We start from the raw sequence: 27,632 nt of genomic DNA, 5'->3' as shown, positions 1-27,632 counted from the left end.
TAGACAGGATGGAATCACAGATATAGTCTCTAATAAATGCTACATTTCAAATAAGTGGCAAAAAGAGGAACTACTTCCTAGGCTGGGCCAAGAGAATGGTGTCTCCCATGAGTAAAAGAGTAACGCTACACTGGTACCTCAGGGCAGTCACCAAAATAAAACCAAAGAGATTATCTTCTTAGATGTGGAAGAAACACAAATTATAAAAGCAAAAAAAGATTAAAATGTCTATCTGGTTTAGGTACCATAAACAATGTCTGAAGGGCAAGGCACACACTGGGAGAAAATATTTGTAACAGAATGACTAAGGAGTTCACTGCTGCTGCTGCTGCTGCTAAGTCGCTTCAGTCGTGTCTGACTCTGTGTGACCCCACAGACGGCAGCCCACCAGGCTCCCCCGTCCCTGGGATTCTCCAGGCAAGAACACTGGAGTGGGTTGCCATTTCCTTCTCCAATGCATGAAAGTGAAAAGTGAAAGGGAAGTCGCTCAGTCGTGCCCGACTCTTAAAACCCCATGGACTGCAGCCTACCAGGCTCCTCCATCCATGGGATTTTCCAGGCAAGAGGACTGGAGTGGGGTGCCATTGCCTTCTCCGAAGGAGTTCACAGTACAGGAAATATAAATGTCCAAACATCCAAAATGTGAAGGGTTCTTAGTATCACTTGTAATACTGCTTGTAATTAGAGAAAAGCAAATTAAAATCAAATATAGTGGGGCTTCCCTGGTGGCCCAGTGGTTAAGACTCCAGGCTCCTAATGCAGGGGGCCCGGGTTCAATCCCTGGTCAGGCAACGAGATCCCACATGCTGTAACTAAAGATTCTGCACGTGTCAGCAGAGATCCCACATACCGCAACTAAGACCACACGGTGCAGTCAAAAAAAAAGCATAGTATAAAAATAAAAACTTCACCCCTATAAATCCAGCAGTGTGCCATGGGGATATATGCCCACATTTGTACACCAGTGATAGTTAGCGGAATAATACTGGAATAAACAGACCATAAAACGCACGAATGGAATATTACACAGCAGTTAAGAAGATGTCATATGAGGCAAAATAGCAAGCTGTAGAACCATATTTAGACTGTGACATTATTTGATTGTAAAATCTCTATGTAAAATGAAATAGCTGTTTCTACATGCACATACTTACATACATTTGCATTTAATATTTAAATGAAGAGACAAAAATTTGGCGAGAAATATAACAAATTCATAATTGTGGTTATGGGCCTCCCCGATGACTCAGATGGTAAAGAATCCACCTGCAATGCAGAAGACCTGGGTCCCATCCCTGGGTTGGGAGGATGCCCTGGAGGACGACATGGCAACCCATGCCAGTATTCCTGCCTGGAGAATTCCACGGACAGAGGAGCCTGGCGGGCTACAGTCCATGGGGTCACAAAGAGTTGGACACGACTGAGCGACTAAGCACACACATAATTGTGGTTACCCTGGGAGGGGGGCCTGGAAGTAGGGACAATACAGATTGTCAAGGAGATTTCAGCTTTGTCTGCGATGTCTGACTTCTCTTGCCCTTGTCCGATTTCTCCGCAGCCGCACTCTTGGTGCCGCCACTGTGTGCCACCCTTGCCCCTTCCGAGGCGTGGTGCCTTTGGAGCATGCATCTGAGTCTGAACCACTTTGGATAAGAGGGGGCCTCCTGAGAGTAGTGAAACAGGGTTTACGGAGGGCCTGGAATGTGCTGGATACTGCTGAGAGTGGGAAGATAGAGGAATAAGACAAGATGCCTGATGGCGTGTTTAGCAGGACCCAGACATGGACAGATGGATGATCAGATGGATGATCGGGACATGGTGTGTGATGAGTGCAAACCACTCTCATGGGGGCTCCTGGTGTGGTGGTCTGGGCATTTGCTTCCTTCTGCTGGGACAAAGCAAGGTCAAGGCTCTTGAAGTCCCTCTCACCCAAAACCTCTAGCTTTTTTCTCATCTCCAAAATTAAGAAAGAGCAGAGGGACTTCCCTGGTGGTCTGATGGTTAAGACCCGCTGCTTTCACTGCAGAGGTGCAGGTTCAATCCCTGGTCGGGAAACTAAGATTCCACGTGCCGCCAGGCGCAGCCAAAAAAAGTAAATTAAAAAAAAAGCAAAGAGCATAAACAGCACGTATGTGTTTCTCTCCTGTGGCCACGAGGGGCAGGTCCTGTCTGGGGCCTTGGGCAGCTTGAGAAGGGCCAGGCTCTGTCACAAGTCTCCTCTTAGTACCCCGCCCCCCAAGCCTGAGGCACGCTCCCTGCTCTGAATCCCGTTACATGCCCCTGAAACTGCTTCTGGGGGGCTTCCAGGTGGGTGAACACGTGGAGATTTGGGGAGACGGCCTGGAAGCTCTGCCCTCCTTCCCACACGCCCATGCATCTCTTCCATCTGGCTGCTCCTAAGTTAGCATGCGAGTGTGCTAAGTCACTTCGGTTGTGTCCAACTTTTGCCATCCCATGGACTGTAGCCCACCAGGCTCCTCTGTCCATGGGATTCTCCAGGCAAGAATACTGGAGTGGGTTGCCATGCCCTGCTGCAGGGGATCTTTTTGATCCAGTGATCTTCCTGACCCAGGGATCAAACTGGTGTCCCTTGGGTCTCCTGCATTGGGAGGCAGATTCTTTACCACTGTGCCACCTGGGAGGCCCTCTTCATTGCCTAGGAGAAGGTATATGTAGGGAGATCAGGAACCCCAGCACGGACACAGTGGGAGGCTCCAGCATGGCTGAAGTTACTGGCAATCCATAAGAGTTTAACACAGATATGAGCTGGCCAACCGTGGGTACAGAACAGCCACAAGTGTGGAACAACCAGCTCCTAGCACCGAACAGCCAACCACAAGCCGGGAATAGCTGACCACCAGCACTCAGGAAAGGATGGAGATGACAACCCCTCTGCCAATACAAGTGCAGAGACAGTGCCAAGGTGGGGAAGACAGCCAAGTGGGTAGAGATGCCAGCCAAAATTTCCTCTGAATCTTTTATCATCTGTGCAAGAAAGTGAGAAACAAGACCAACGGCATTTGTTACCACCAGCTGACGCTGAGAGGGCATGAAAATGACAGACAGAATTGACTGGAGCAGAATCAGGAGACCCGGCCCTGAAGACCTCCGCCCGTCCCAGTGATGCACACCGTACCCGGGTCCTGGGCCCCTACAGTGATCCACCACAGTCCCAGAGGAGCCTGTGGAGAAACAGCCACCCACACGGTGACCACATGTCACACCAACAGGGCACAAAGACTGCAATTATTAAAATAAAACCAACAAGACATGAAAAGAAAATAGAAGAAACTCCTCTGGGAAGAGACCACCAGCATCCTACAAATCTCGTCTGCCTTCTGGATTGCCAGCTAACCTCTAAGGACAAGTGCTGTGTCTTGTTCGACGCTGCCTCCCTTCCCTGACCCGGCACCTGGCAGGATAACATTCAGACAGTGCTCACGACCTGCCAGGCAGTGCCACCTCATCGCATTTGCATAGCACCCCCACGAGGGCAGGCCTGTTAGCGCCACCGGAAGATGAACTGAGTCACACAGGAGTGAAGTGACTTGCCTGGGCTCACACAGTGAGTAGGGGAGCCAGGATTTTAACTTCTCGGAGGCCAACTCCAGAGGGAGTGCCCTTGACTGCTGGGCTATGCTGCCTGCAAGACAAGCTGTCCACACGTATTTATAGAACCTGACAAACGTGTGAGTGCACAGGGCTGGCTGCCTTGCACAATGTCCTGAAATTTAGGGTCCATGCTGTGTTTCAAAGATGGAGATGTCCAGAGACTCAGAGCTCTCAGGGCACCCAGCCTCGACTAATTTTATCTTTAAAGATACTTCTGCTGGACACCCCTGATAGCACAGTGGGTAAGAGTTCATCTGCCAACGGAGGTGACACGGGTGTGATTCCGGGTCTGGGAGGATCCCATATACCGCAGGGCAGCTAAATCCATGAGCCACAACTACTAAGCTTATGCTCTAGGGCCCAGGAGCCACAACTCCTGAAGCCCACGTGCCCTAGAGCCCGTGCTCCAAAACAGACGCCACCGCAGTGAGAAGCCCACTCACCGCAACGAGGAGTAGCCCCCGCTCACCACAACTAGAGAAAAGCCCGCCCAAAGCAATGAGGACCCAGCACAACCAAAAGTAATTGAATCAAATAAAAAAGACACTTCTGCCGGGCAGGTTCACTCAGTGGTCTAGAAAAAGGCAAATCCTGCTTGATGTAAAGCCTTGACGCTGCTAAACACATCTAAATTGCAGTTAACCACTATGTGCCTCGAAACTAAAGCTGTATCCTTCTTGATGCTGATAATAGCATGCTTAACCATTTGATCAGATGTAGCTTTCAACCCAGCTGATGTTACAGGAAGCAGAATCCATCAGCAGCACTTGACTATGACCGAGATGGTAAACAAATCCCTCCGTCTTCTACAACTCAAACCCAGTCCATTTCTGATTCCTCCGATGGCTGTTTTCAACATTCTGCTAACGCTGATGACAGTGGACTCATCAATGGACACACACATGTATATATAACGTTATGCCTTGTACACGGTTCTTGTGAATTAGAAGGAATCTTGGGCCAAGATATGATGGAACTAAGGCTTCTCCAGGAGCCGGGCTCCAAGTGGGCCCTGAGCGGGCACTCCCAAGACAGCCTCAGATGGGCAAATCTGGGAGTGGATCCCGTGTGATCCCTTGGCAGATATTTACCAGGCCAGTCCACACTCCCACTTATTTTCTCTGCCTGATTCTCTGCCTGTTTCTGCCTACTTTCCGAAGCAAATACTGATAAAGATAAGGATGAGGAGCAGCCTGTGGGCAGGATCCATCCTTAGCACATGTCACAGAGGTCCTGGTTCAAGGCCACCCATCACAACTCACAGACTCCAGCTCATAGACAACCCCCGGGAAGAGCCCCTCTGAACTCATCCTGTACCTTTTTCTCAATATCCATGCGACTCCCCTCCTTTGAGGCAAGGGAACCCAGGGAGCAAGTATTAAGGAGGTGCTTGCTGTCAGGGGCCGACCTTGTACTGATCCAAAGGTAGGGGCTCTGTGAGAGTGCACTCGTCAGAGCTGCTGCTGCTGCTGCTAAGTCGCTTCAGTTGTGTCCGACTCTGTGCGACCCCAGAGACGGCAGCCCACCAGGCTCCCCCGTACCCGGGATTCTCCAGGCAAGAACACTGGAGTGGGTTGCCATTTCCTTCTCCAATGAATGAAAGTGAAAAGTGAAAGTGAACTCGCTCAGTCGGGTCCGACTCTAGCGACCCCATGGACTGCAGCCTACCAGGCTCCTCCGTCCATGGGATTTTCTAGGCAAAAGTACTGGAGTGGGGTGCCACTGCCTTCTCCGCATCAGAGCTGGGGACTCCTCCAATGCTGTGCCCTGGGCACGTCACCACGCTGTAGTTTCGGCCCTGACAACCCTTCTCAAGGTTCACGGCATCTCAGCAAACGTGTGTGGAATGATACACAACCTCACTGTCACAGAACCTGGGATTCTGTGTGGTCCAGAAGCACAGGCCACAGGTTCCGAGCTTGCTCTGCTCCTGGCAAGCTGTGTGATGATGGGCTAGTGTCATAACCTGCCCGAACCTTCTGGTTTGTCATCAATAAATGAAGATAACTCTTGGGACTTCCCTGCAGGTAAAGCAGGTAAGAATCCGTCTGCCAATGCAAGGGACACAGGTTCGATCCCTCTTCTGGGAAGAGCTTGTGCGTCACTACTCGTGTGCAACTACTGAAGCCCATGCGCCTGGAGCCCACGCTCCGCAACAAGAGAAGCCTCACAGAGAGAAGCCCGGGCACCACAACGGAGGGTAGCTCCCCCCGCCACTGGAACTGAGGGACAGCCCGCTTGCAGCAACGAAGACCCACGCAGTCAAAAATACACACAAACGATTTCAAAAAACAAATGAAGACAACCCCCGTCTCCCTTACAAGACTATAGTAAGGATTAGTTGGGACCACGTGAGTGGTATGCCTAGGGCAGGACTTGGCACGCAGAGTGTGCCCATGGCATGGGGCATTCAGCCAACAAAAGTGTTATTAGCACTGCTCACAGTGCTGGTGACGTCCTGATTCACTGGAGGGTCAGTCAAGACATGAGCTCTAGAGCGTAACCTTCCAATGTCTTCATTAAAAACAACTCAGCACCCTGAACGCAGGATCGTCTCAGCTTATTGTGCTGAAATGGAGGCATGCTCCTCGTTCACCCAGTGACCTGGTGTCACTAGCAACGCACTTCCTGAAAGTCTTACAGGGTCCAGAGTCCACGTGTGACTGACTGACAGACGAGAAGTAGAAAGGAACCTCACCCCAGGCAAGAGATTCCAGGAAGGAACGAAGGAGGGAGAGGGGAAGGAAGGTGGGGCTCACTTACTGCTATCATTCTGTGGATGTTGGACGGAAACTTGAAACTGCAGCCGGAGGATGCCTGGATTCTGGGCATCTTGGTCACAGCCCTGCAGAGAGAGGTTGAAGTTCCCAGCCATGTTCCCGGGCTGCTGGTCCTCCAGCTTGAACACCTCGGGGTTGGTGGTGGAGCCCGGAATGTAGTACTCCACCCTCTCCTCCTTCTTCACGCAGTTGGAGACGTTGAACTGGAGGAAGGAGACGCTGGCCCGCAGGGGTGCGGGGATGACGAACTGCCACGTCATGAGCTCGTCCTCGGGGAAGCCGGCCGGGTAGTTGGCGGACATCAGAGTGGCTGAGCCCTCACCCTCGAACACAGACTCGATGATGCACAGGCCTGTGGGGGTGGAACCCAAACGAGAGAATAGGAGGTGATTACACTCTGCCTTGGTCATTCATGGCTGGAGGGACTGGGGTTAGAGAAGAGGTGAAGGGCAAGGTCTCAGATCCTGAGCATTGGTTCTGGATATGACATGTTTATACTCAAGGTAGAGGAGATCAAACCAGTCAATCTTAAAGGAAATCAACCCTGAAGATTCACTGTGAGGACTAATGCTGAAGCTGAAGCTCCAATACTTTGGTCACCTTTCACTGAAAAAAGACCCTGATGCTGGGAAAGATTGAGGGCAAGAGGAGAAGGGGATGACAGAGGATGAAATGGTTGGATGGCATCACCGACTCGATGGACATGAGTTTGAGCAAACTCTGGGAGATAGTGATGGATAGGGAAGCCTGGTGTGCTACAGTCCATGGGGTCGCAAAGAGTCAGACACAACTAAGCGACTGAACAACAGTGAGAATGAGGATACATCAGCATGTGTGAGTAAATGTTTAATAACCAGCCCAGCAGGGGAAAAAAATAAAGCCCTAATTTGTAATGTCTGCCCACCTCCTTGGTGTAAAGACTCCCACTATTGCTGTTTTCAAACTGCTGACAGGAGATGGATGAACATGGAGGTGGGGAGGTGATGGACAGCCTCTCCCATAACATAGGATTTTTACCATACAGATCCATCGGCATACCCACCCTCAGACCATAGAGAAGAGTAAACTGCAGTAACTAAGAAGGGATGAGCTTCAAGTTCTTATTACCTTTGCTCCTCAACTAATTTATCTAGTTATAAGTTTATATAGTTTTAGTAATTGCTCTGTTTACTACCAGCTCACAAAATTCCAGAACACTTAGCAACTGGCCCTCAGAGCTGCTGTGAGCCAGCTTTGGCACACAGCCACCGATATGATTCTAGAAAATATGAAAGAGACAGAAGACAGAGACAGAAGAGAAGGACATGAGAAACAGAGTCACAGAGTGATAGATTTGTGCAGCCAGTCCCGTTCTGTTTCTTGAACTCAAGTGTCACATACCAAGGACAAAGGAAAGAGTCGCCACCAGGTCTGTGTAACAGCGAAGGGTGGGCTCACACCAGGCGGCCCGCGTGCTCATAAAAGAGTGGGATGTGCTTTAAGGGGTCAGATGGAATCACAAAACCTCCCCATCAGCCTGTTTCTGATGGACAGCGAGGCTGATTTTGTAGGTTTCAACCTCAACCACTACTGGGGGAGACAGGGGTGGGCAAGCTCACGTTTTATCGACGAGCGGTTTGCGATGCTGAAGCCAGAGACGTTTCTGCTGTGGAACCATGGTAGGTCCAAGGCCAGGTTCACGCCCTCTTGCATCTTGATCCGGGACACAGTGCCGTTGCCGCAGAAGGTCCCGATCCTGACCATCGTGCTGGCGTCGACGCGGCCGCTGATGCGGTGAGTGACTCCATCCGGGCAGTTCTCCGTCGGCCCAATCTGCCTCAGGCGTGACAGGGAGAACTGCAGCTCGAGACTGACATTCTTGCTCGCTTTGATGTCCCAGATGAAGGTTCTGTTGAGGGTGGGCAACACCGACGTGGAAGGCTGAAGATGAACCTCCCCAAAGGGACACTGGCCTGACACGCAGTCTGAAACAGAGTCACAAAACGGTCTGGTCACAAACGCTACTGGGCCCCTCACTGCCCCACCTCTTCAGCCCCTGGAGTGCAGGGGTCCCCAGCCTCTGGGATCTAACGCCTGATGATCTTAGGTGGCACTGATTTGGTAACAGTAGAAATATTCATGTTGTGTAGCAGAAAAAACAAGACCCTGACACTGAGAAAGATTGAGGGCAGGAGAAGAAGGGGGCGGCAGAAGATGAGATGGTTGGATAGCATCACTGACTCAATGGACATGAGTCTGAGCAAATCTGGGGAGATGGTCAAGGACAGGGAAGGAAGCCTGGCATGCTGCAGTCCATGGGGTTGCAAACAGCCATACACAACTGAGCAACTGAACAACAACTGGCAGAAACCAACACGGCACTGTAAAGCAATTATCCTCCAATTAAAAATAGACAATTTTTTTTAAAAGGTAAAAAAAATAAAATAAAGGCTAAAAAAACAATAGAAGTAAGGTGCACAATAAATGTAATTTATTGTAATTTATTGAATCATCCCCAAACCATTCCCCCCGCCGCCCCCCATCTCCTGGCTACATGAACGTTGCCTGCCAATGGTTCAGGAGTGTGTCCCTCTCTGGGGAAGTGCCTTGGCTGGAGGGAACTGCTTTGGGGCAGAAAAGCCTGAGACTTCCCTGCTCCCCGATTCGCATCCCCTCAGAGGGTGGCAGCCCAGAGATCTTCAGTCTGTCTGACTCCTTGTGATCCTATGAACCACAGCTCACCAGGCTCCCCTGTGCATGGGATTCTCCGGACAAGAACACTGGAGTGGGTTGCCATTCTCTCCTCCAGGGGATCTTCCCAACCCAGGGATCAAACTTGCATTTCCTGCATTAGCAGGAGTGTTCTTTATCACGGGGCCACAGGGGAAGCCCCAGTCACCACCAGCCTGACCCTCTGCCCCTTTTCACATGACCCAGCCTGGCAACTGCCACTCAAGCTCCCGTTCAGCCTACAGCTAAAACCACAAGTATCCTTCACTTTACTCATTTTATTCTGTTTTCCTCTTATCCTGTTTTTCCTCACTTCTTCACAGGTTTCTTCCGATGGGAACGCTCCTTTTTTTTTAAGAGTTTTTTTTTTTGGGACCTTTTATTTTTTTTTAAGTCTTTATTGAATTTTTTACAATATTGCTTCTGTTTTATGTTATGGTTTTTTTTTTTTTTTTTTTGCTGAGAGGCATGTGGGACCTTAGATCTCCAACCAGGGAATCAAACCTGTACCTCCTGCACTGGAAAGCGAAGCCTTAACCACTGGACCGCTAGGAGAGTCCCTCTCCCAAGGGAACTCTCTTGATACTGACTTAAAGACAAGAATCCCCATGTCAGGCTCTGCTTCCAGTGGACCAGACCAAAGTCACCTCCTAACTACACGTCTCCCCCACTTTTTGCAACTTCGCTTTATACCACTTCACTTTTATGAAAGACTTACATTAGTACGTGTTTCCACGAACCAAAATAAATCCAAAGAGAATTTTTGCTCTTATGAAAAAAGGTGGAAAGCGTAAATAGCGTTTGGTGTTTATTTTGCAGGGAGCCATTAGAGAGGCAGTGCGTACCTCGGGAGTGGGCATTGCTCTCTCTCCCCTGGAATGAGACTCAGCCTCTCAGCAACAAGCCGTCACAGCTCTGTACTGATCTGTGAGCATCGGTGCTTTATTTCAAATTACTTTGTGCCTCCATTAGCAAAATATGTCCTATGGTAATTGCTGCTTCAATTTACACCATTCCAGCTTGTGAAAAAAGTGTCACAGGAACTCTGCTTTTGAAGAGCAGGGGAAACCAGCATTGTTTTCCAGATTAAGTCAGTGGAGTCCAGCTTGTGGCTGCATTCTCAGCCCCCCAGATGAGGGGCCCTTTGCAGTGGGGCTTGGGCTTTGGGATGTCCTACCTCCTTGATCCCGAAAGTCATGATTTCATAATTTTTCAGGCACTGCGCCAAGCTCTACCCTTTAAAACTGGTTTTCCCATCAGTGCAATCATCAACAGATGGAGTATGCCCTGAGTGTACAAGCCCTTAATGGCTGGAACCCAGAGGCCAGGTCATCTTCTTGCCTCCTGGCTTTAATGCTGGTATGTTATTACCACTGCTGTTGAATCTTTTACCCTAAGGCTAATGTCTAATCCTTTGATGTACTTTGTTTCCTAAACCTTTTTAAAACAAAGGGGGAATTTTCAGTGAGGTGGATTTAAGTAGAATCTGTATTACTGAGTAAGTCAGAAAGAGAAAAATAAATATCGTATATTAACGCATATATATGGAATCTTAAAAAATGGTACCGATGAACCTATTTGCAGGACAGCAAATAGAGACACTGTCAGAATAGAGAGGGAGGAACAGGAAGGCCTGACGTGCTGCAGTCCATGGGGTCACAAAGAGTCAGACACGACTGAGTGACTGAACAACAACAGAGATGCAGACATAGAGAAAGGACATGCGGACACAGCAGGGGAAGGAGAAGGTGGATGAACTGAAAGAGGAGCACTGACATATACACACAACCATGTGCGAAATACATAGCTAGTGGGAAGCTGCTGCATAGCACAGGGAGCTCAGCCCGGTGCTCTGTAATGACCTAGAGGGCCGGGAGGGAGGCTCAAGAGGGTGGGGATACATGTATACCTATGGCTGATTCACCGTGCTGCACGCAGAAACTAACACAACATGGTAAAGCAATCATACTCCCATTGAAAAGAAATGTAAAAGAAACAAAAGAAAACAAGGGGAGAAAGGTTGTCTCAGGGAGGCACTAAGGAAAAGCAGGCAGTGTGGCTTTTGCTGTCTCGAGCACAGGGAATCTGAAAGGTGCAGAGCACTCTGGCCACTGTAATAATAATCTGCAAGTGTTTTATTGCTGCTCCGGGGGAGTATGCGAAACTACTGCCAACTCAAAAAGGACTTATGGGAGAATTTCAGAACTGCCAAGGACCTCTGAGGTCAGCACATCAAGCCTCTCATTTTTTGCAAAGAGCCCTGGAGTCCGGGTGGCTTGTGTGGCACTCACAGTGCACATGCTCTCAGGACGAAAGCCCAGACTGTTGCTTGTTGACTTGCGCTCTTGCCAGTGCCTTGCACTGCTCAAGTGATAAAGCAAGGTTAGATAACGAGGTGACAAATGCAGCTAAAATCAGGTTTTGTGTGTAGGTAAAGATAGTATCAACTTTTTGGAGCTCGCAGAAACTCTACTGTTTGCATTAAGCCAGGTCTACTTTTCAGCTACACCTGCCATGTGGCTCAGAGTGGCTCCTACTGGCTTCCGTGTTCATATGGGATCACTTAACCCAACTAAGGCGGTGATTCTGACTTAATTCCATACCAAGTACCTGGAGCAAAAAAGCCCCGTCTCTCAGCCACAGCTCTGCCACCAGTCACGTGGCCCTGCGGCTGTCAGGTTGTGTGGACACTTTTTAACGTGTTGCTAAGAGCTTAGTTTTCAAATGGACACACAAGCTCAGTTCAGTTCAGTTCAGTGGCTCAGTCGTGTCCGACTCTTTGCGACCCCATGAACCACAGCACGCCAGGCCTCTCTGTCCATCACCAACTCCTGGAGTCCACCCAAACTCATGTCCATTGAGTCGGTGATGCCATCCAACCATCTCATCCTCCGTCGTCCCCTTCTCTTCCTGCCCTCAATCTTTCCCAGGATCAGGGTCTTTTCAAATGAGTCAGCTCTTTGCATCAGGTGGCCAAAGTATTGGAGTTTCAGCTTTAACATCAGTCCTTTCAATGAACACCCAGGACTGATCTCCTTTAGGATGGACTGGTTGGATCTCCTTGCAGTCCATGGGACTCTCAAGAGTCTTCTCCAATACCACAGTTCAAAAGCATCAATTCTTCGGTGTTCAGCTTTCTTTATAGTCCAACTCTCACATCCATACACGACTACTGGAAAAACAATAGCCTTGACTAGATGGACCTTTGTTGGCAAAGTAATGTCTCTGCTTTTGAATGTGCTGCCTAGGTTGGTCATGCTTTCCTTCCAAGGAGAAAGTGTCTTTTAATTTCATGGCTGCAATCACCATCTGCAGTGATTTTGGAGCCTCCAAGTCTTCAGTTCCCCATCCAATGTAAAAAGGTTTACATAACTCAAATGATTCCTTATCCAGAGGATGGAGAAGCGTCATTTCTGAAGTGATTCACACCCCCGCACAGACTTCTACCTTCATTAGCTTTAATGGAGTTGTTCGAGAAGGGATGACATTGTAAATCAGTTATATCTAATATAAAATAAAAGTTAACCTTTTTTTAAAAAGAAGGGATGACAGCAGAGGGGCTAAACATTGAAACTTTCAGAATGTTTATTCAGAAAGGTTTTTAAAAACCAGAGGTAAGCAGAACACTGAACTTGATTCCAGTGTGTAGATTTATAATTTTAAAAATGTTATTTTCATATCATTTTCAGAAACTGCGAGCATGGGTTTTATTATTCGGGAAACTGTGTGAGATGGGGCTCATGAGATGCGTCTTGTGAGATACGATTGTGGTATCTTTTTCCTTTTTTCAAGACGGCAGTCATTTTCTTGACTTAACTGGTTATAAAAGTAATGCCTGCTTGTAAAAAAATGACAGTACAGAGGAACAGAAAGAAGACCATGGATGCCACCTGTGCCCCTCCCCTACTCACTAGAGAAATAATATAAGGATAGCATTTTGGTGTTTAACCCTCCCGACTTGAGGCTCTGTTGATTCTGTGTACTTAATAAAGTGAAATTAAACTATACAAGGGCTTCCTTGTATAGTTTAGTGAGAAAGAATCTGCTTGTCAAGCAGGAGACACGGGTTCGATCCCTGGTTCGGGAAGATCCCCTGGAACAGGAAGTGGCAACCCACTCCAGTATTCTAGCCTGGAAAATCCCATGGACAGAGGAGACTGGTGGGCTATAGTCCATGGGGTCCAAAAAGAGTCAGATACAACCTAGCGACTAAATAGCAACAACAAACTATACAAACCCTTCTCCTACTGAAAGCTGCATTGTTTTTCATGGAACAAAATGACCAGGGGTATCTTTCCATGTCAAACATTAATACATAGATTTCCTTCTTTCTTTAATAGCAATACACCATTCCTTTGAATTCTAAGTATATTTAGACTCCTCACCTATGTAAAAGCTTCACTGACATTTTAACTGTAATTGACTTAAATTTATAAATTAATTTTGGGGAGAAACGACACAAAAAATACTGAGATTTTCATCAGGTAACATGGGAACACCTCTCCATTTACTTACGTCTTCTCTTCGGTCTTTCAGGAAAATTGTATATTTTGCTTCATATACATCCTATGTATTTATTAAGATTATCTCTAAATACTTAAACAGAACTTTTGAATACTGGCGCCCAAAGGCATGCACAGTGGGAATTCTTATGTTGTTCCTTGTTTTACTGGTAATGCTTCTATGTCTGATGGTTAAATATACTTGTTATTGCTTTTTTTTTTGGCCATACTGTGCAGCAAGTGGAACTTCCCCTATCAGAGATCAAATCCATGCTCTCTGCAGTGGAAGCATGGAGTCTTAACCACTGGATTGCCAGGGAAGTCTCTGCTATTAGTTTTTGATGAATATAATTTATTGGATTAAGAAAACATTCCTCTATTTCTTGTTTACTAAGAGTGTTTTTGGGCTTCCCTGTTGGCTCAGTGGTAAAGAAGCCTGCAATGCAAAAGATGCAGGTTTGATCCCGGGGTTGGGAAGATCCCCTGGAGGAGGGCATGGCAACCCACTCCAGTATTCTTGCCTGGAGAATCCATGGACAGAGGAGCCTGGTAGACTATAGTCCACAGCACTGCAAAGAGTCGGACATGACTGAAGTGACTGAGCATGCGTGCCAGAGCATTTTCGTAAAATCATTTAAAATCATGTATTAAGATGATCAAGTGTGGGCCTCCTTGGTGGTCCAGTGGTTAAGAATCCATCTGCCAATGCAGGGGACACAGGTTCGAACCCTAGTCTAGGAAGATCCTACATGCTACAAGGCAACTAAACCATGAGCCAAAACTACTGAGCCCATGCGCCTACAGCCTGTGCTCCGCAACAAGAAAAGACACTGCAATGAGATGCCTGAACATCGTAATCAAGAGTGGCCCCCACACTCTGAAACTTGAGATAACCCATGCTCAGCAATAAGGACCCAGCACAGCCAAAAATAAACACAATTGAAAAAAAAAATCAACTGCAGTTCTTCCCTTTCACATACTCACATGCTGCAGTTCAGTGAGCTGATTGGCTAATGGTTAGAACTATCCTGTCTTCCAACAAGTCCTCCTGCTCTTGTTGCTTTGGTCTTTCCATGCAATTTTTGGATCTGATATACTTCTATTTTACTTAGGATTTGGGGGGCAAAGCATATTCATAAGAGATAAGTCTATTTTCTTTTTATGCAGTGGAAGAGTCTGACATCAGGGTTTTAAGGACCTTAGAAAATGAACATGAAACTTCACCTCTTTCAACCTTGTAGAATGGGGTTTGACAAACCACAGCTCATAGGCCCAATCCAGTCAAACATCTGTTCTTGTAAATAAACACGGGATGTTCATTGCCCATTTGTTTATCTATTGTCTATGGCTGATTTTGTGCTATTATAGCAGAGTGGACGAGTTGTGACAGACACCATCTGGCATAGAACATCTAAGATATTTACTCTCTGGCCTTTTACAAAAAAAGGTTTGTCAACCTTCCTCTGGAATTGTTTAAATACCACAGAAATTATCTGCTACTTGGAGTTTCATAAGACACTTCTGTGAAACCATCTCTGACAAACCCAAACCCTTTCTCCTTCATATTGGACATTTTTTCCCGTCTCCTCCTTGATCATATACTTATTCAACGTTTCCTCCCTTTCTTTGAGTCAATGTGGCCCAGTAAATTTTCCCTGGAAATCATTTTGTCATTCAGATTTTCACAATTATTACCAGTCTCTTACAGTTCAGCAATCTGCTTCTATATGTCATTAAATCCACACGTATACATTCAATGTTACATATTTGCAATTTCTCTTCTTGCCTGGAGACTAGTCAGAGATTTGTCTATTTAATTGGCCTTTACAAAGAACCAGGTTTTGGCTTTGGTTACGAACACTTCTTTTTGGCTGCACGGGGCCTTCACTGCTGTGTGCGGGCCTTCTGTGGTTGTGTGGAGTGGGGGCTGCTCTCTGGCTGCAGCTCACAGGCTTCTCACTTCAGGCTCTTCTCTTGTTGTAGAGCCCGGGCTCAGTAGTTGTGACGCGTGGGCTCAGTTGAACTAGAGACTGAACCCGTGTCCCCTGCATTGGCAGGCGGATTCTTAACCACTGGACCACCAGGGAAGTCCATAAACATAATTTTTAAAACTGCTTTTACGTACTTTCTCTTTTTATTTTTATGAATTCCTTCTTCTCAAGGTTTATTTTACTCTTCTTCTTCCTTCATGATCTATTTTCAGTTAAAGGTGAAGAAATTTTCTGAGTATGACTTTGATTACAAAGGCAAAATAGTGTTCTCATTGTTGTTAATATATCTATTGTTAGTTCCGCATTGGCATGCTACCTTAAAATAACTGGGGAAGTACACCTTTAATTCTTTCTGCCTGATTAGTATTTCTTATATCAATCTCCTATCCCAAACTCAAGTTATCATTAATAATGCCAAGTATCTGTAGTTTATTGAATGCCAGTATGTTATACACCTCAATCCATTATTTTACTTCATCCCGAAAACATCCCTATTGGTTGGTACAATGACTCTTGTTTTACAGACTAGAAAATGAAATTGCAAAGCAGGTAAGTAACTTATATGAAGCCATGCAATCAAGGCACATGATCAGTCGCCCTGGCACTTGAAGTCAAACCAGGTCCCTCAGCCTGCAAAGCTGCTGTTTTTTTCCCACTGTAACTAGTGGATCCACTACCCCACTCTTATCTCCTCAATCTTCCAATTCTTCTGTCCTCCAGCTCCCTTGACTTCCACTCCTGCTTGGCCAGATGTTTTTAGCACATCAGACAGAGCATCACCCGAGGATCCGTAGCTCTGCTATGAGACAGTGTGGCATAGTGGTCACAGGCAGACACTCTGGATCCAGAATTCCCGAATACTTGAGGTTCCTGTCTTGCTGAGACATACCCTCTGTGCCATCTTAGGCAAGTGACTTCCTTTGAGAACTTCTCTTAGGGCTGCTTTGAGGATTAAAAGAAAAAACAAACCTGAAACCATGCAAAACGCTTAGGACTGTGACTGGCCACATACAAGCTAAAGAGAGTGCAGAATTTCAGAACAGGTCTCACCTCTCTAGCAGTGGAGGCTGGGTTAGCTTGGAAAGAAGAGACAGGGAGGCCAAAGAGTCCATGAGTGAGTACTTACCAATATTCTTCTGGATCTCGATAACGAAGTAATTATGTGGATCCTGGCAGCTAAAGGAAAAGACCTTTTTCTCTCCGGCTTTGATGGACAGGGTGGTTTCCCATCTTTTATATATGATGTAACAGAGTTTCACTGGCAGAGCCTGGGTCGCAGGCTTCAGGAGGACTGTGACGCCGCTTCCACGTGGCAGATCAATCTCATAAGCTTCAGAAAGAAGGAAGAAAAATAATAGAATGAACTAGGGCTGCCAACCTGCTGCCGTCCCCTCAGCTGGTCCAGAAGGATGGTCTTCTGAACCCTTTTATTCCTTCCTCCAGGTCTGAGAAGCGGGGTGATACCAAATGACAGCATCATCCTTACCTGTGGACAGAACCCGGCCACTGAGGGCTAGGCCCTGATGTTCATCTCTGATATGGCTTATTCATTTCTCGAAAAATTAAAAGCACTGTACCATGTTCTAGATGTCCAGAGCAGTATGCGTCCAGATACCCCTATCTGTGCAATATTAAACAGAAACTGCCATATCTCTTCACAGTATGACTGTAGGTAAAAGTCCACACATAGAAACTGTCTTTCTGTAGAGACACATGTTTATCTGTGATGCCTCATTTGCCCCGTGCACACATATATGCAACAGTGGAGGCTGGGTAAACTTGCGGAAATTAGATATAAACATATTGATCGATGAACTTGGCGAGTCAGAGCCAAACATGGCTCAGACCTCAGACCGGCGCTCAGCAAAATTATGTGAGCAAACTGTATCAAGCAAGACAGACGAGGGTTGGTTACTAAACAGAGAGGTGGGTGCATCGGGTCAGGATGAACCAGTCCCATCTCCTTGCCATTCCCTCTGCTTGAGGGATTTTTAGGTCCTCCCAGGCCAAAAAGAAGAGCTGTTTTTCTCCTTAGTGATCCCTGTTCCTTCCTGGATTTGGGTGCTGACTGTGGTCTCTGGGTGGCTGACGGGCTGGGTACAGAGAATGGGGGGATGGTCTTCTGGAGGAGGGAACCATGGGGCTTGTCAGTCCTCTCCCCCACCATGTTTGGCACAAACAGCCGCTTGGCACCTGTTATGGCACCTTGTGCTCCATAACCACTTAGCCAGTGAACAGCAGTTTAACCAAAAGCTTTACTTTCCCCTTTCCTTTTTAAAATTTTTAGAATCAAATTTATTGAGATATAATTTACAGACATTAAGAAAGACCTAAAAGACTTTTGACAAATGTGTATACGTGTGTACACCACTGCGATTAAATATAAAAATGTTCATCATCCACAGAAGCTCCCTCAGTGCACTTAGCCACCGACCTCCACTCCTGGCCCCAGAAAACTATCAATTAGTTTTGCCTGACTTAGACTTGCCTGCAAAACAGCAGCTGGCTGCTTCTGCTCAGCATGTCTGAGGATCACCCACGTTACTGCATGGGTCTGCCATTTGTTCCTTTTCATTGCTTCATAGTATTCCACTGTCTGGAGAGACTGCAATCTATTCATCTGGGCACCCATTCGGTGACAACTGAGTTCTTTGCAGTTTTTGACCAACCACGTGACTTCATTTTCCCAGAGCTGCAAGCCTGCTCAAGAGCTGTGCTCACTTCTCCCACTCAGGGCACACATGTGCCTGTGTTCCCACCTGCCAGTTGCTGTGTGCCATCAAACATCTGGATTTTTGTCAACCTCCTCTGAACCCCCTCCCCCTCATTCGCTCTATGCCCGCCCCACCCGCCAGCAGCTCTTTATACAGGGTGGAAACTGATCTCTCAATCTGAGATAATGAAACCGAGCAGGACCATATGGCCCTTGTGCCCGCCCCCACCATGGCCTCTGCCTGCCTTCTGCCTTTAGTCAAACTTGAGCCAAAGAACAAGTTTCATCAGAGAAGTGAGAAATGTGGGAACAAAGGAAAACAGTCAAAGAAGACTAAATAATAATAGTGTAGTCATTAAGCACAGTCAAGGACCTTTAGTTCTTTCTCAAGGGCTGGGGATAACATTGAGTGTATCCTGTGAGCTGTCTTACAGATAGCAAAGCACCAGGTGGCGAAGTTAACTACATGCTGACCAGACTGTTCCCAGGACTTGAGCTGCCTCAAATCTGAGAACTGACGGCAAAGAAATAGGAACAAGCGCACCCCGCACCTGAAGATTAACTGTACGCACAACAACCAAGATGGTGCTGGACAGACCACTGATGACCGATTTGAAGCTGGCTGTTAGAGATGACTGTGCTGTTTCTGCATGTGCCCCCACCCCTGAATCCGTCTATAAATGCTCTCACCTCCCGCTTGTCGGTGGCGGCGGGGTGGGGGGGGGGTTGGCCTTTGCACAGATGTCTGCCACCCTCCCCCTACAGTTGCTGCCACCTGAAATAAAACAAACTTTCCTTTCCACCAACCTGGCCTGTTTATTGCCTTTTGAGCAGCAAGCAGCTGGACTCCCCGCACATCCCCCCTCCTTCGGTAACAATAATGAACTGCAAATATTTCCTGCAGGTTATGAGGGAAGAACTTTACCCTCTGGGCCTCTGTTCCTTCCTTTGTAAAATGAGGAGGTTGGACTAGACTAGCTCTACCTGCCCAGGCAGCTCATCTATGATCAGTATCCAAGGAAATAAAAAGCCATTTTGCCAATGTAAGCATTCCCTACTACCGCCCAGCCATGACACGCGACTAGGAGCTCAGGGGCACCGGCACAGCTGGCTTCGCTACTTTGTTTCCAAGAGGGCTCAGGTTTTGCATATTTTGGAGCAGGGCTTCTCTCTCTACCCTCAGCTCACATCCCTCTCCACCTTGGCCACTGAGCACAGCTACCTTTGCCCTTTTTCCTGACCACAAGCCTCTTTGCTACCTCAGGGCCTTTGCATGTGCTGGTCCTGGTTTTTATAATGCTCTTTCTCTAGCAAAAGCTGGTTCCTTTTTGTTTTGGGGGGTCTTAGCTCAAAGATCACCTCCTCAGAGTTGTCCCTGACCATTACCCAAAGTGTTCACCCCACCCCAACCCAGCTGTCCTGCCCCTGCTGTTTGTTCATCCTCTGGAGGACCCATGTTATTCATTCCCACCTCCCGAGACCAGAACGCGAGCCGCTGCCTTCCAGAGGGCAGCAGGAGTTTGCCTGTCTTCCTCGGTGACAGCCTCGGGACCCAAACAGTGCCTGCTGGGTGCCCTCATGGAGGCAGAATTGACGACCCGCCTGACAGCACCACATGAACTCTCCACATTCTTGTCTTTGCACCACTTAATTTCTCATAGACTTACCACCATTCCTGTGTTTCAGTTTGGGCTATAAATCTTAGTGGGACTCTTTAGTTCCTTATAAATCAGGCACTCTGAGCTTTATAATTAATAGCTTCAGAAAAAGAAAACATCCTCTGAGGCAGAAGTTTCTTTACTTACTGCTTCATCTTCAAGCAGCATGGCCTTTGAGAATCTTCTGAGAGAGGGGGAAGGTCCAGGGGTTCTTTAAGATACTAGATTAAAAATGAGTCCAAGGACTTGCCTGGTGGTCCACTGGCTAGGGCTCCATGCTCTCAACACAGGGGGTCTGGGTTCAAACCCCGGTTGGAGAACTAGAGAGCCACAAACCACAATGAAGATCTGGTACAGCCAAATAAACAAAATTTTTAAAAAGAAATATTTAAAAAAATAAGTCCAGATGCATGATCAGAAACCCAGTGGGCAGATGTATATCTGAACTGAATATGTAAACCCTTGCCTTCTTTTTCTGTAATCACAAAAAAAGGTTTCACCACATTATTTGTATAAAAAAAAAATTCTTGGAGCACCCAGTTCTTTGTGGCCCCCTACCCTGGGCCTCCAGGGGGGCTAACTCGTTGTCCAGTGAAGCTGCAATTTGTCTCAGGGCTGCAGTCTGGCTGGCTAGGTTACCAATTTCTTTCTCATTTCTCCTCTTTGGTAAAAATATTCAAAAATTCTTGACTCTTACAATTACTGTTTTTTGGTTTTTTTTTTACCCTGCCTTGAAGCTTGTGGGATCTCAGTTCCCTGACCAGGGATTGAACGTGGGGCCCCCTGCAGTGGACGGGCAGTGTCCTAACCACTGGGCATCCAGGGAATCCCTGATGACTGTTACTTTAACTGACTGTTAGACCCTAAGCAGATCAGTGGTTCCCTAAGATTGGAGGTGGGAGGAGGGGATGGAAACAAAGAGGGCAGAGGAGACAGTGCAGGGTGAAATAACCGTTCTGTATCTTGACCATGATGGTGATTACAGGCGGCACACAAATGCCCAAAGTCATCAACCTGGGCACTTGAAATTGGTAACGTTTATTATGTGTAAGCTATGCCTCAATAAATTAAAAAAAAAAAAAAAAAGAGGGAAAACTTGTGTTAGAAAGACTGTGTTTCTGCACAAAGTAGGCACTTAATAAATGAAAAGAAGAATACTCATGACCACAGTTAAAATATGGTTTAATAATATTTTGAGGTGGGCTGAGTTTCTCCCAAGGTAAGTGTAATAATTTCATATAGCTTTAAATTAAATCTTGAGACGAAAAGGCTGATCTCACTAACATTTCTCTACTCAAATCCTCTCTCCTGCTTTTCAGCAGTACCCCAAATAACTCTGCATGTATGACTATCTATCTCATTATCAATGACAGCCAAAAAAAAATGTATGAGCTCTTTCAGAAGTTCATTGTTTTTTCTTTTTTTTTAAATATAAATTTATTTATTTTAATTGGAGGTTAATTACTTTACAATATTGTATTGGTTTTGCCATACATCTGTTTTTTCTTTTGAATTATTTGAAGTCACCTATTCATTCCAACAGCTTTTAGAGTCATATGACAAAGGTCCATATAGTCAAAGCTATGGTTTTTCCATTAGTCATGTACGGATGTGAGAGTTGGACCATAAGGAAGGCTGAGTGCCAAAGAACAGATGCTTTTGAACTGGTGTTGGAGAAGACCCTTGAGAGTCCCTTGGACTGCAAGGAGATCCAACCAGTCAATCCTAAAGGAAATCAACCCTGAATATTCATTGGAAGGACTGATGCTGAAGCTGAAGCTCCAATACATTGGCCACCTGATGCAAAGAGCCGACTCATTGGAAAAAACCCTGATGCTGGGAAAGATTGAGGGCAGGAAGAGAAGGGGGCGACAGAGGACGAGATGGTTGGACGGCATCACTGACTCATCATGAGTTTGAGCAAGCTCTGGGGGTTGGCGATGGACAGGGAGGCCTGTCGTGCTGCAGTCCATGGGGTGGCAGGGAGTCGGACATGATTGAGTGACTGAACAACAACAACTATGTTCTAGGGACCATCCTTGGCGCAAATGATGTAATAAAAGCAGCCAGAGTCCGTGTCCCCTGGGGGTTAATAGTCTAGACTAAATGATCTGTGACGGGCTGTAAAAATGATAAAGTTCTAAGTCAGAATAGGGCCTTTGTGGGACCTGGGAGTCTGAACTGGAAACTTTTGTGTTTTTTTTTAAAATCCCTACAGTAGGAGGTAGGGATTCCCTTTCGTTTTTCTCCAGATGGAAAGCCAAATGTCCCAATGCTAATGATTGAGTATGCCAGTTCTTCCTTAATGAATTGCTGATGCTATTTCTGTTGTTGCTTTATTTTGGGGTCTAAATAACCCAGATTTTCATCCAAATTCATTTCGGAAATACAGCAGATGGAGCCTTGTCAGATGAGTTAAATGACTCACTTGGGTGGACTTTTAACATCTAACCATGCTTCTTCACTCTGACTTTGAGATGAACAACCTGGAATGCTCTACGGTCAGGCCCTAGCTCATCTCTCTCCTTCAGTGCCCCAGACCAGAGGATCCCCCTGGTCCAGAGCCCAGTTCAGTTCAGTCCAGTCGTGTCCAACTCTTTTCGACCCCATACACTGCAGCATGCCGTGCTTCCCTGTCTATCACCAATTCCCGGAGCTTACTCAAACTCATGTCTATCAAGTCAGTGATGCCATCCAACCATGGGTCCAGAGCCCAGGCAGCACTGAAGGCCTACCTGCCTTTGCACAAGGAGGGGATCTTTTATTATACGCTGTTTTCATAGCATATAATAAAGGGAAGGCCACATCACCCACTGGACTGTCATTTTCAACTGCTCCCCCCTCATCCTCAATGATTAACATACCAGCTGGAGGGGCACAGCCAGAGGGAGAAGATAATGATTCAACCACATATATACTTGAAACCTGGGCCCTCTTTACCCAGCCTCCCACCAACGCTAACCCTTGCATGTGTGCCCAATCACTCAGCCATGTCTGACTCTTTGCCACCCTTTGGACTGTAGCCTGCCAGGCTCCTCTGTCCATGGAATTTTTAATGGCAACCCATTCCAGTACTCTTGCCTGGAGAATGCCATGGACAGAGGAGCCAGGTAGGCTATAGTCCATGGGATCACAAAGAGTTGGACAGGACTGTGCAGCTAACTTCCAATTTTCACTTTTATTTCACTATAATAAAAGTAGCAGAGAGACCCCGACCCCTGCCACTGCTTGAGTAAAATAACTTATAACTCATTTATCACAAATGCTTGGAGTTTGAGAAGGACACCTTGTTTGCACATCTTCCCTCTTGCCCACTCCCCACCATTCATCACCCCTTGAAATGAAAATTTCAACCCTGTAGAAGCAATCTCACCCCACTCCAGTACTCTTGCCTGGAGGATCCCATGGACGGAGGAGCCTGGTAGGCTGCAGTCCGTGGGGTCGATACGAGTCGGACATGACTGAGCAACTTCACTTTCACTTTTCGCTTTCATGCATTGGAGAAGGAAATGGCAACCCACTCCAGTGTTCTTGCCTGGAGAATCCCAGGGACAGGGGAGCCTGGCGGGCTGCCGTCTATGGGGTCGCACAGAGTCGGACACGACTGAAGCAACTTAGCAGCAGCAGCAGCAGCAGAAGCAATCTCAACCTCCTACCACAACCCCCAGCCCACTCCCACCAGTCATGCTGGCACATCTGAGTGCTTGATAAATGCACTGTGATTTAAATAAAATGGATAGGCATCTTCTTCTTCAGCATCTCTTTCTTTTGTCTCCCCAGGAACTTGGTATTTCGTTGGTCTGGTTATTTCTGAAGATCTATTACCCAAGTTCACAGGAACCCAGACAAAGCTCCAGATTGCAGCACGATTTCGAGGGCTCAGGGGCTGAAAGAAATCCAAGGCGACCCTTACGTTAGCAGTGCGTGGGCTGCCAGCTGGAGAGCTTGCAGGCGCCACACGTGGGCACCTGAGTCACAGCTCTCATCCTCCGCTCCCCTGCCTTCTGACCTCTCCTTATTAGGATGCCTTGCGGAGTTTCTGCCTCCCCAGGAGCTCCTCGGGCGGGAATTTCCAATTGTTTTAATCACCACCATTCATTATTCACCATTCGTTAGTCACCTATCACAGGATATTATACAGATGCCCCTGTTACTCCTTCTCCCTGCCAGTCTCTGTCTTTTTAAGGGAGGCAGATGCAAGGAAGGGGATTCACCAGGGAAACACCAGGAAGTTATCTGTTCCCAGATGTGGCCAGTACAGGTTACAAGACTGCCAAATGTGATTGACAGTTTCTTAGATGGGTCAGAATCTGCTGCCTCTGGGTGTGGTTTCCTGGGAGACTCTGCTCTCATCCACTCTCTCTGTCCAAAGAAGATGAACAGAATGGCTCCCGGCCAGGGTCTGGGCTCAGCCCGGGTGCCAGGAGACACATACGAAGACCCACGGGACGAATGCCCGGGAGGTTGAGAACTTGGACACAGGAGGCAGGCGGTACGACTGTGAATCAGCATGACTGATCAGTTGCAGCCCGTGTGGGAGTCAGATTCCCAGGCAAGCCCATAAGGAGATAATCACTTCTGGGGAAACAGCCCTGTCCTCTTTCGGGAAGATATCCCACTGCAGACCCACATCCTTCTCTCAGTGAGTCCATGGGGCCGATGGCTGGAGTTTGCTCCTCCACAGAGCAGACCCATGCTTTGCTGGCTGAGCATCAAATAAAGCGATGATTTGATTTTAGGGGCCAGGTTTGCAAAATTCAGCTTGTTAGACTGTAGATGCTCACAGCACAAGAGGCAGAGGAAGAGACACCAGCAGAAGGCACGTGGTTCACCCTCCCACCCCGCACCCACCCCGCAGGTCACACCATCCCGATTCCTCCCGCCTCTACTCCTCAGGGCCGCAGTCCCCAACCTTTTTCCACATGGGGGACCAGCTTCCGTGGAAGACAATTTTCCTACGGCTGCGGGTGAGGGGAGGGGGATGGTTTTGGGATACTTCCAGTGCATTACACTTATTGTGCACTTTATTTCTATTATTATTACATCAGCTCCCCCTCCGGTCATCAGGCGTTGAATATTGGAGGTTGAGGACCCCTGCCTTATGGGAGGCAATTGCTGAATTCACAGAACTGAGTGTACGTTTGCCTGTCTGTCTGCCCCATGTGACCCCACCAGATAGTCAGCAACTTGAGGGCACCAAGGAAGGTCAAGGTACTCTGAAGATGCTGAGGTCAGCTATGAACTGTCTCGGGGTGGTCAAGGAAGACTTCACAGAGCAGACTCAAGAGTGGGGTCTAGAAAAATGAGTAAGGAGTTTGCCTGCAGAGAAACGGGTGTCAGGAAAGATAGGTGGAGGGAAAGGCAGGTGCAGCGCCACAGGTGTGAAGAAGACCTTCCTTGGAGCCACTCCAGGGAGTCTGGTTTGCCTAGAGAGTGGGTCGAGGCTGGAGACAGAGGCAGGGGCCAGGCTGGGAAGGGCTTGGTTGTTGCCATGGAGTTCGGGCTTCACCCAGTGGGACCAGGATACCTTGGCAGTGTCGTGGTGAAAAGCTTGGATGCTAGAATTTGACTGCCTGGGATCATTCCTGGCTTGGTACCATTTACCAGCTGTGTCCCGCTAGACAAATTCCTTACTTTCTCTGTGTCTTACTTTTCCTCCCTGCAAAGGGGCGCAATAATGGAATAGTTGTAAGGACTAAATGAGAAAGTACCTGTGAATTGCCAGAACGGTGCCAGGTAGTCAATCAATGATATTATTGTTGATATTAGTAATGATAGCTAGCACATTATAACCACTGGGGCAGTACTCGTGGGGCGTTGTTGAGGGTGAGAAGTAGAGAAACAACTGTTGCAGCAGCCTGGCTCTCAATCTAGAGCCCAGAGTCCTGGCGGGGCTGGGCTGGGAGAGGGCAGGGCAGGTAAGGTGCCTAGGGGCAAACCATCACACTCAGGGTTGTGCAAGGGTGAGTGCTTCCTTACATTTTCCACACCTCCCCTGCCCTGGCCTGGGCCTGCCCAGCTATTATTAAGGTCCTTCCACGTGTGTTGAATCATTCGAATTCAGCATCCTTTTGAGGCTCAGAGAAGTGACCTCATGTCCCTGTCTGCTGAGCTCAGGAGGCAACTGGGAGATTCTGGTTTGACCTCCGCACACTTGCCCTCCCCACCCCCCAGGTACCACATTGAGCTGTCCTCCGGGTAGTTGCCAAAGCTGGTGGAATCAACCAGCAGGAGGGGAGGAAGTACTTGTGATCAAGTACGTGCAGCTGTTGGCTGACACCAAGGGCCTGAGCATGGATACCAACATAACCCATCAGAACAGGTCCTATTTTGGCAGCGAGTGCCAGACTCTCACACCACCAAAGTTAAAGTGTTATTAATCCAGTGGACCTGGGGCTGCACGGCCTGCAGGCTGTGGAGGAAAAACTGGTGTAGCCACCCTAAATCTCTTTGGCGTGGCCTTGGCCAGGTCTGTTCACGGACTGGCAAACCAAGGGGAAAGTCTTACCAACGGCAGGAAGATCAGCCATCTTCCGGCCTGGAAATAGTTAATTTCCCACATTCATATCCAAAAGGACCACAAGGTAAGCTGCTGTTTCACAAACTAACCAGTCTTCCTTGGATGAGAAGCCTTTGGAGTCTAGATACCAGGCCAGCCTTCAGAATAACAATGAGTACTTAATACATGCAGGATCTGTGCTTGCACTTGATAAAATGCCCACAGCCACCCCACGGAGCAGGTTCCAACATTAACCCGCATTTTAAAGATGACAAAGCCGAGGCTCAGAGAGGTCAAGAACTTGCCCAGGCACGTGTGATTAGTAAGAGGCAGGGCCAGGTTGCAGCCTGAGCAGCCTGACACTGGAGCCCAGCACATGAACACTGGCTCATGGCAGACCCAGCCCTGCCCAGAGAATTCCACACACGGCCAGCCAGGGGCCTGGTGATGGCCACAGTCTACTCTCTCCAAGCGAAACGGAATGAAACGTTTTTTCAGCGGCTGGCTTGCTAGAGACTCTTCAGGCTATCAAAAGGGACAAGAATTTGTTTAAAATAGTTAAACAGGCACTTTGTTTCAAAATCATTTGCAAATGTGGTTCTGGATTTAAACTGAAGGTTGACAGTTCCCCGGAATTCAAAATGTTTGGGGTGTGGTTCTTCTGTGTGATTTTTTTTTTTTTTTTGGCAGTGACTCTGGACAAGGACCTGAGAAAAGGGAACCTGGCGTGTTGAGACGTGGGTGGCTTTGTGAGGCTTGCCCACGGGCCATGGGCATGGGAGGCAAGTGGCTGAGTTGGTGGCAGACAAAAAGCAGCCATCATTCTGGAACGAAGCACTGGGTGCACAGGGCTAGTGCCAGGTCTTGGAAGAAAAGCATCTGCAGAAACCCGGGCTGGAGAGGCTCACTTCTGAAGGCCACTGTCAGTGGGACTCATGGGCGAAATCACACCTATGTTTAAGGAGAGTTCCCCAGACCCCCGCTACCGAATCTCCTTCCTCTTTACTCGGCCTTCAAATCTCAACCCAGACCTCTGGTTAGCTGGGGAGGAAATACCTTCTCCTGGTAGGAGACTCCCACCTGTCCTTCCAGGCATCAGAGCTGTAAAGCTGCTCCCTCATGCACTGGCTCAGAAACCAGGCAGGGCCTGATTGAGAAGGCACCCCCC

The 27,632-nt window shown here is 47.7% G+C and overlaps 1 protein-coding gene across 1 annotated transcript in view; it reads right to left on the bottom strand.

Moving 5' to 3' along the window:
- The window catches only part of CDCP1 (CUB domain containing protein 1), a 60,701-nt gene that overhangs the window by 14,386 nt on the left and 18,683 nt on the right, over positions 1 to 27,632 (bottom strand). The window contains exons 2-4 of the mRNA XM_055557829.1: positions 16,721 to 16,924; positions 7,991 to 8,356; positions 6,376 to 6,744 (exon numbers count right to left, since the gene is read on the bottom strand). Coding sequence (XP_055413804.1) covers positions 6,376 to 6,744; positions 7,991 to 8,356; positions 16,721 to 16,924 — 939 coding nt within the window. The remainder of the gene's footprint in view (positions 1 to 6,375; positions 6,745 to 7,990; positions 8,357 to 16,720; positions 16,925 to 27,632) is intronic.

This window comes from Bubalus kerabau, chromosome 20, assembly GCF_029407905.1.
Source record: "Bubalus kerabau isolate K-KA32 ecotype Philippines breed swamp buffalo chromosome 20, PCC_UOA_SB_1v2, whole genome shotgun sequence".
NCBI classification, from domain to species: domain Eukaryota; kingdom Metazoa; phylum Chordata; class Mammalia; order Artiodactyla; family Bovidae; genus Bubalus; species Bubalus kerabau.
Note: the sequence above shows the minus strand (reverse complement) of the source record. Positions and strands in the feature narration are given on the sequence as shown.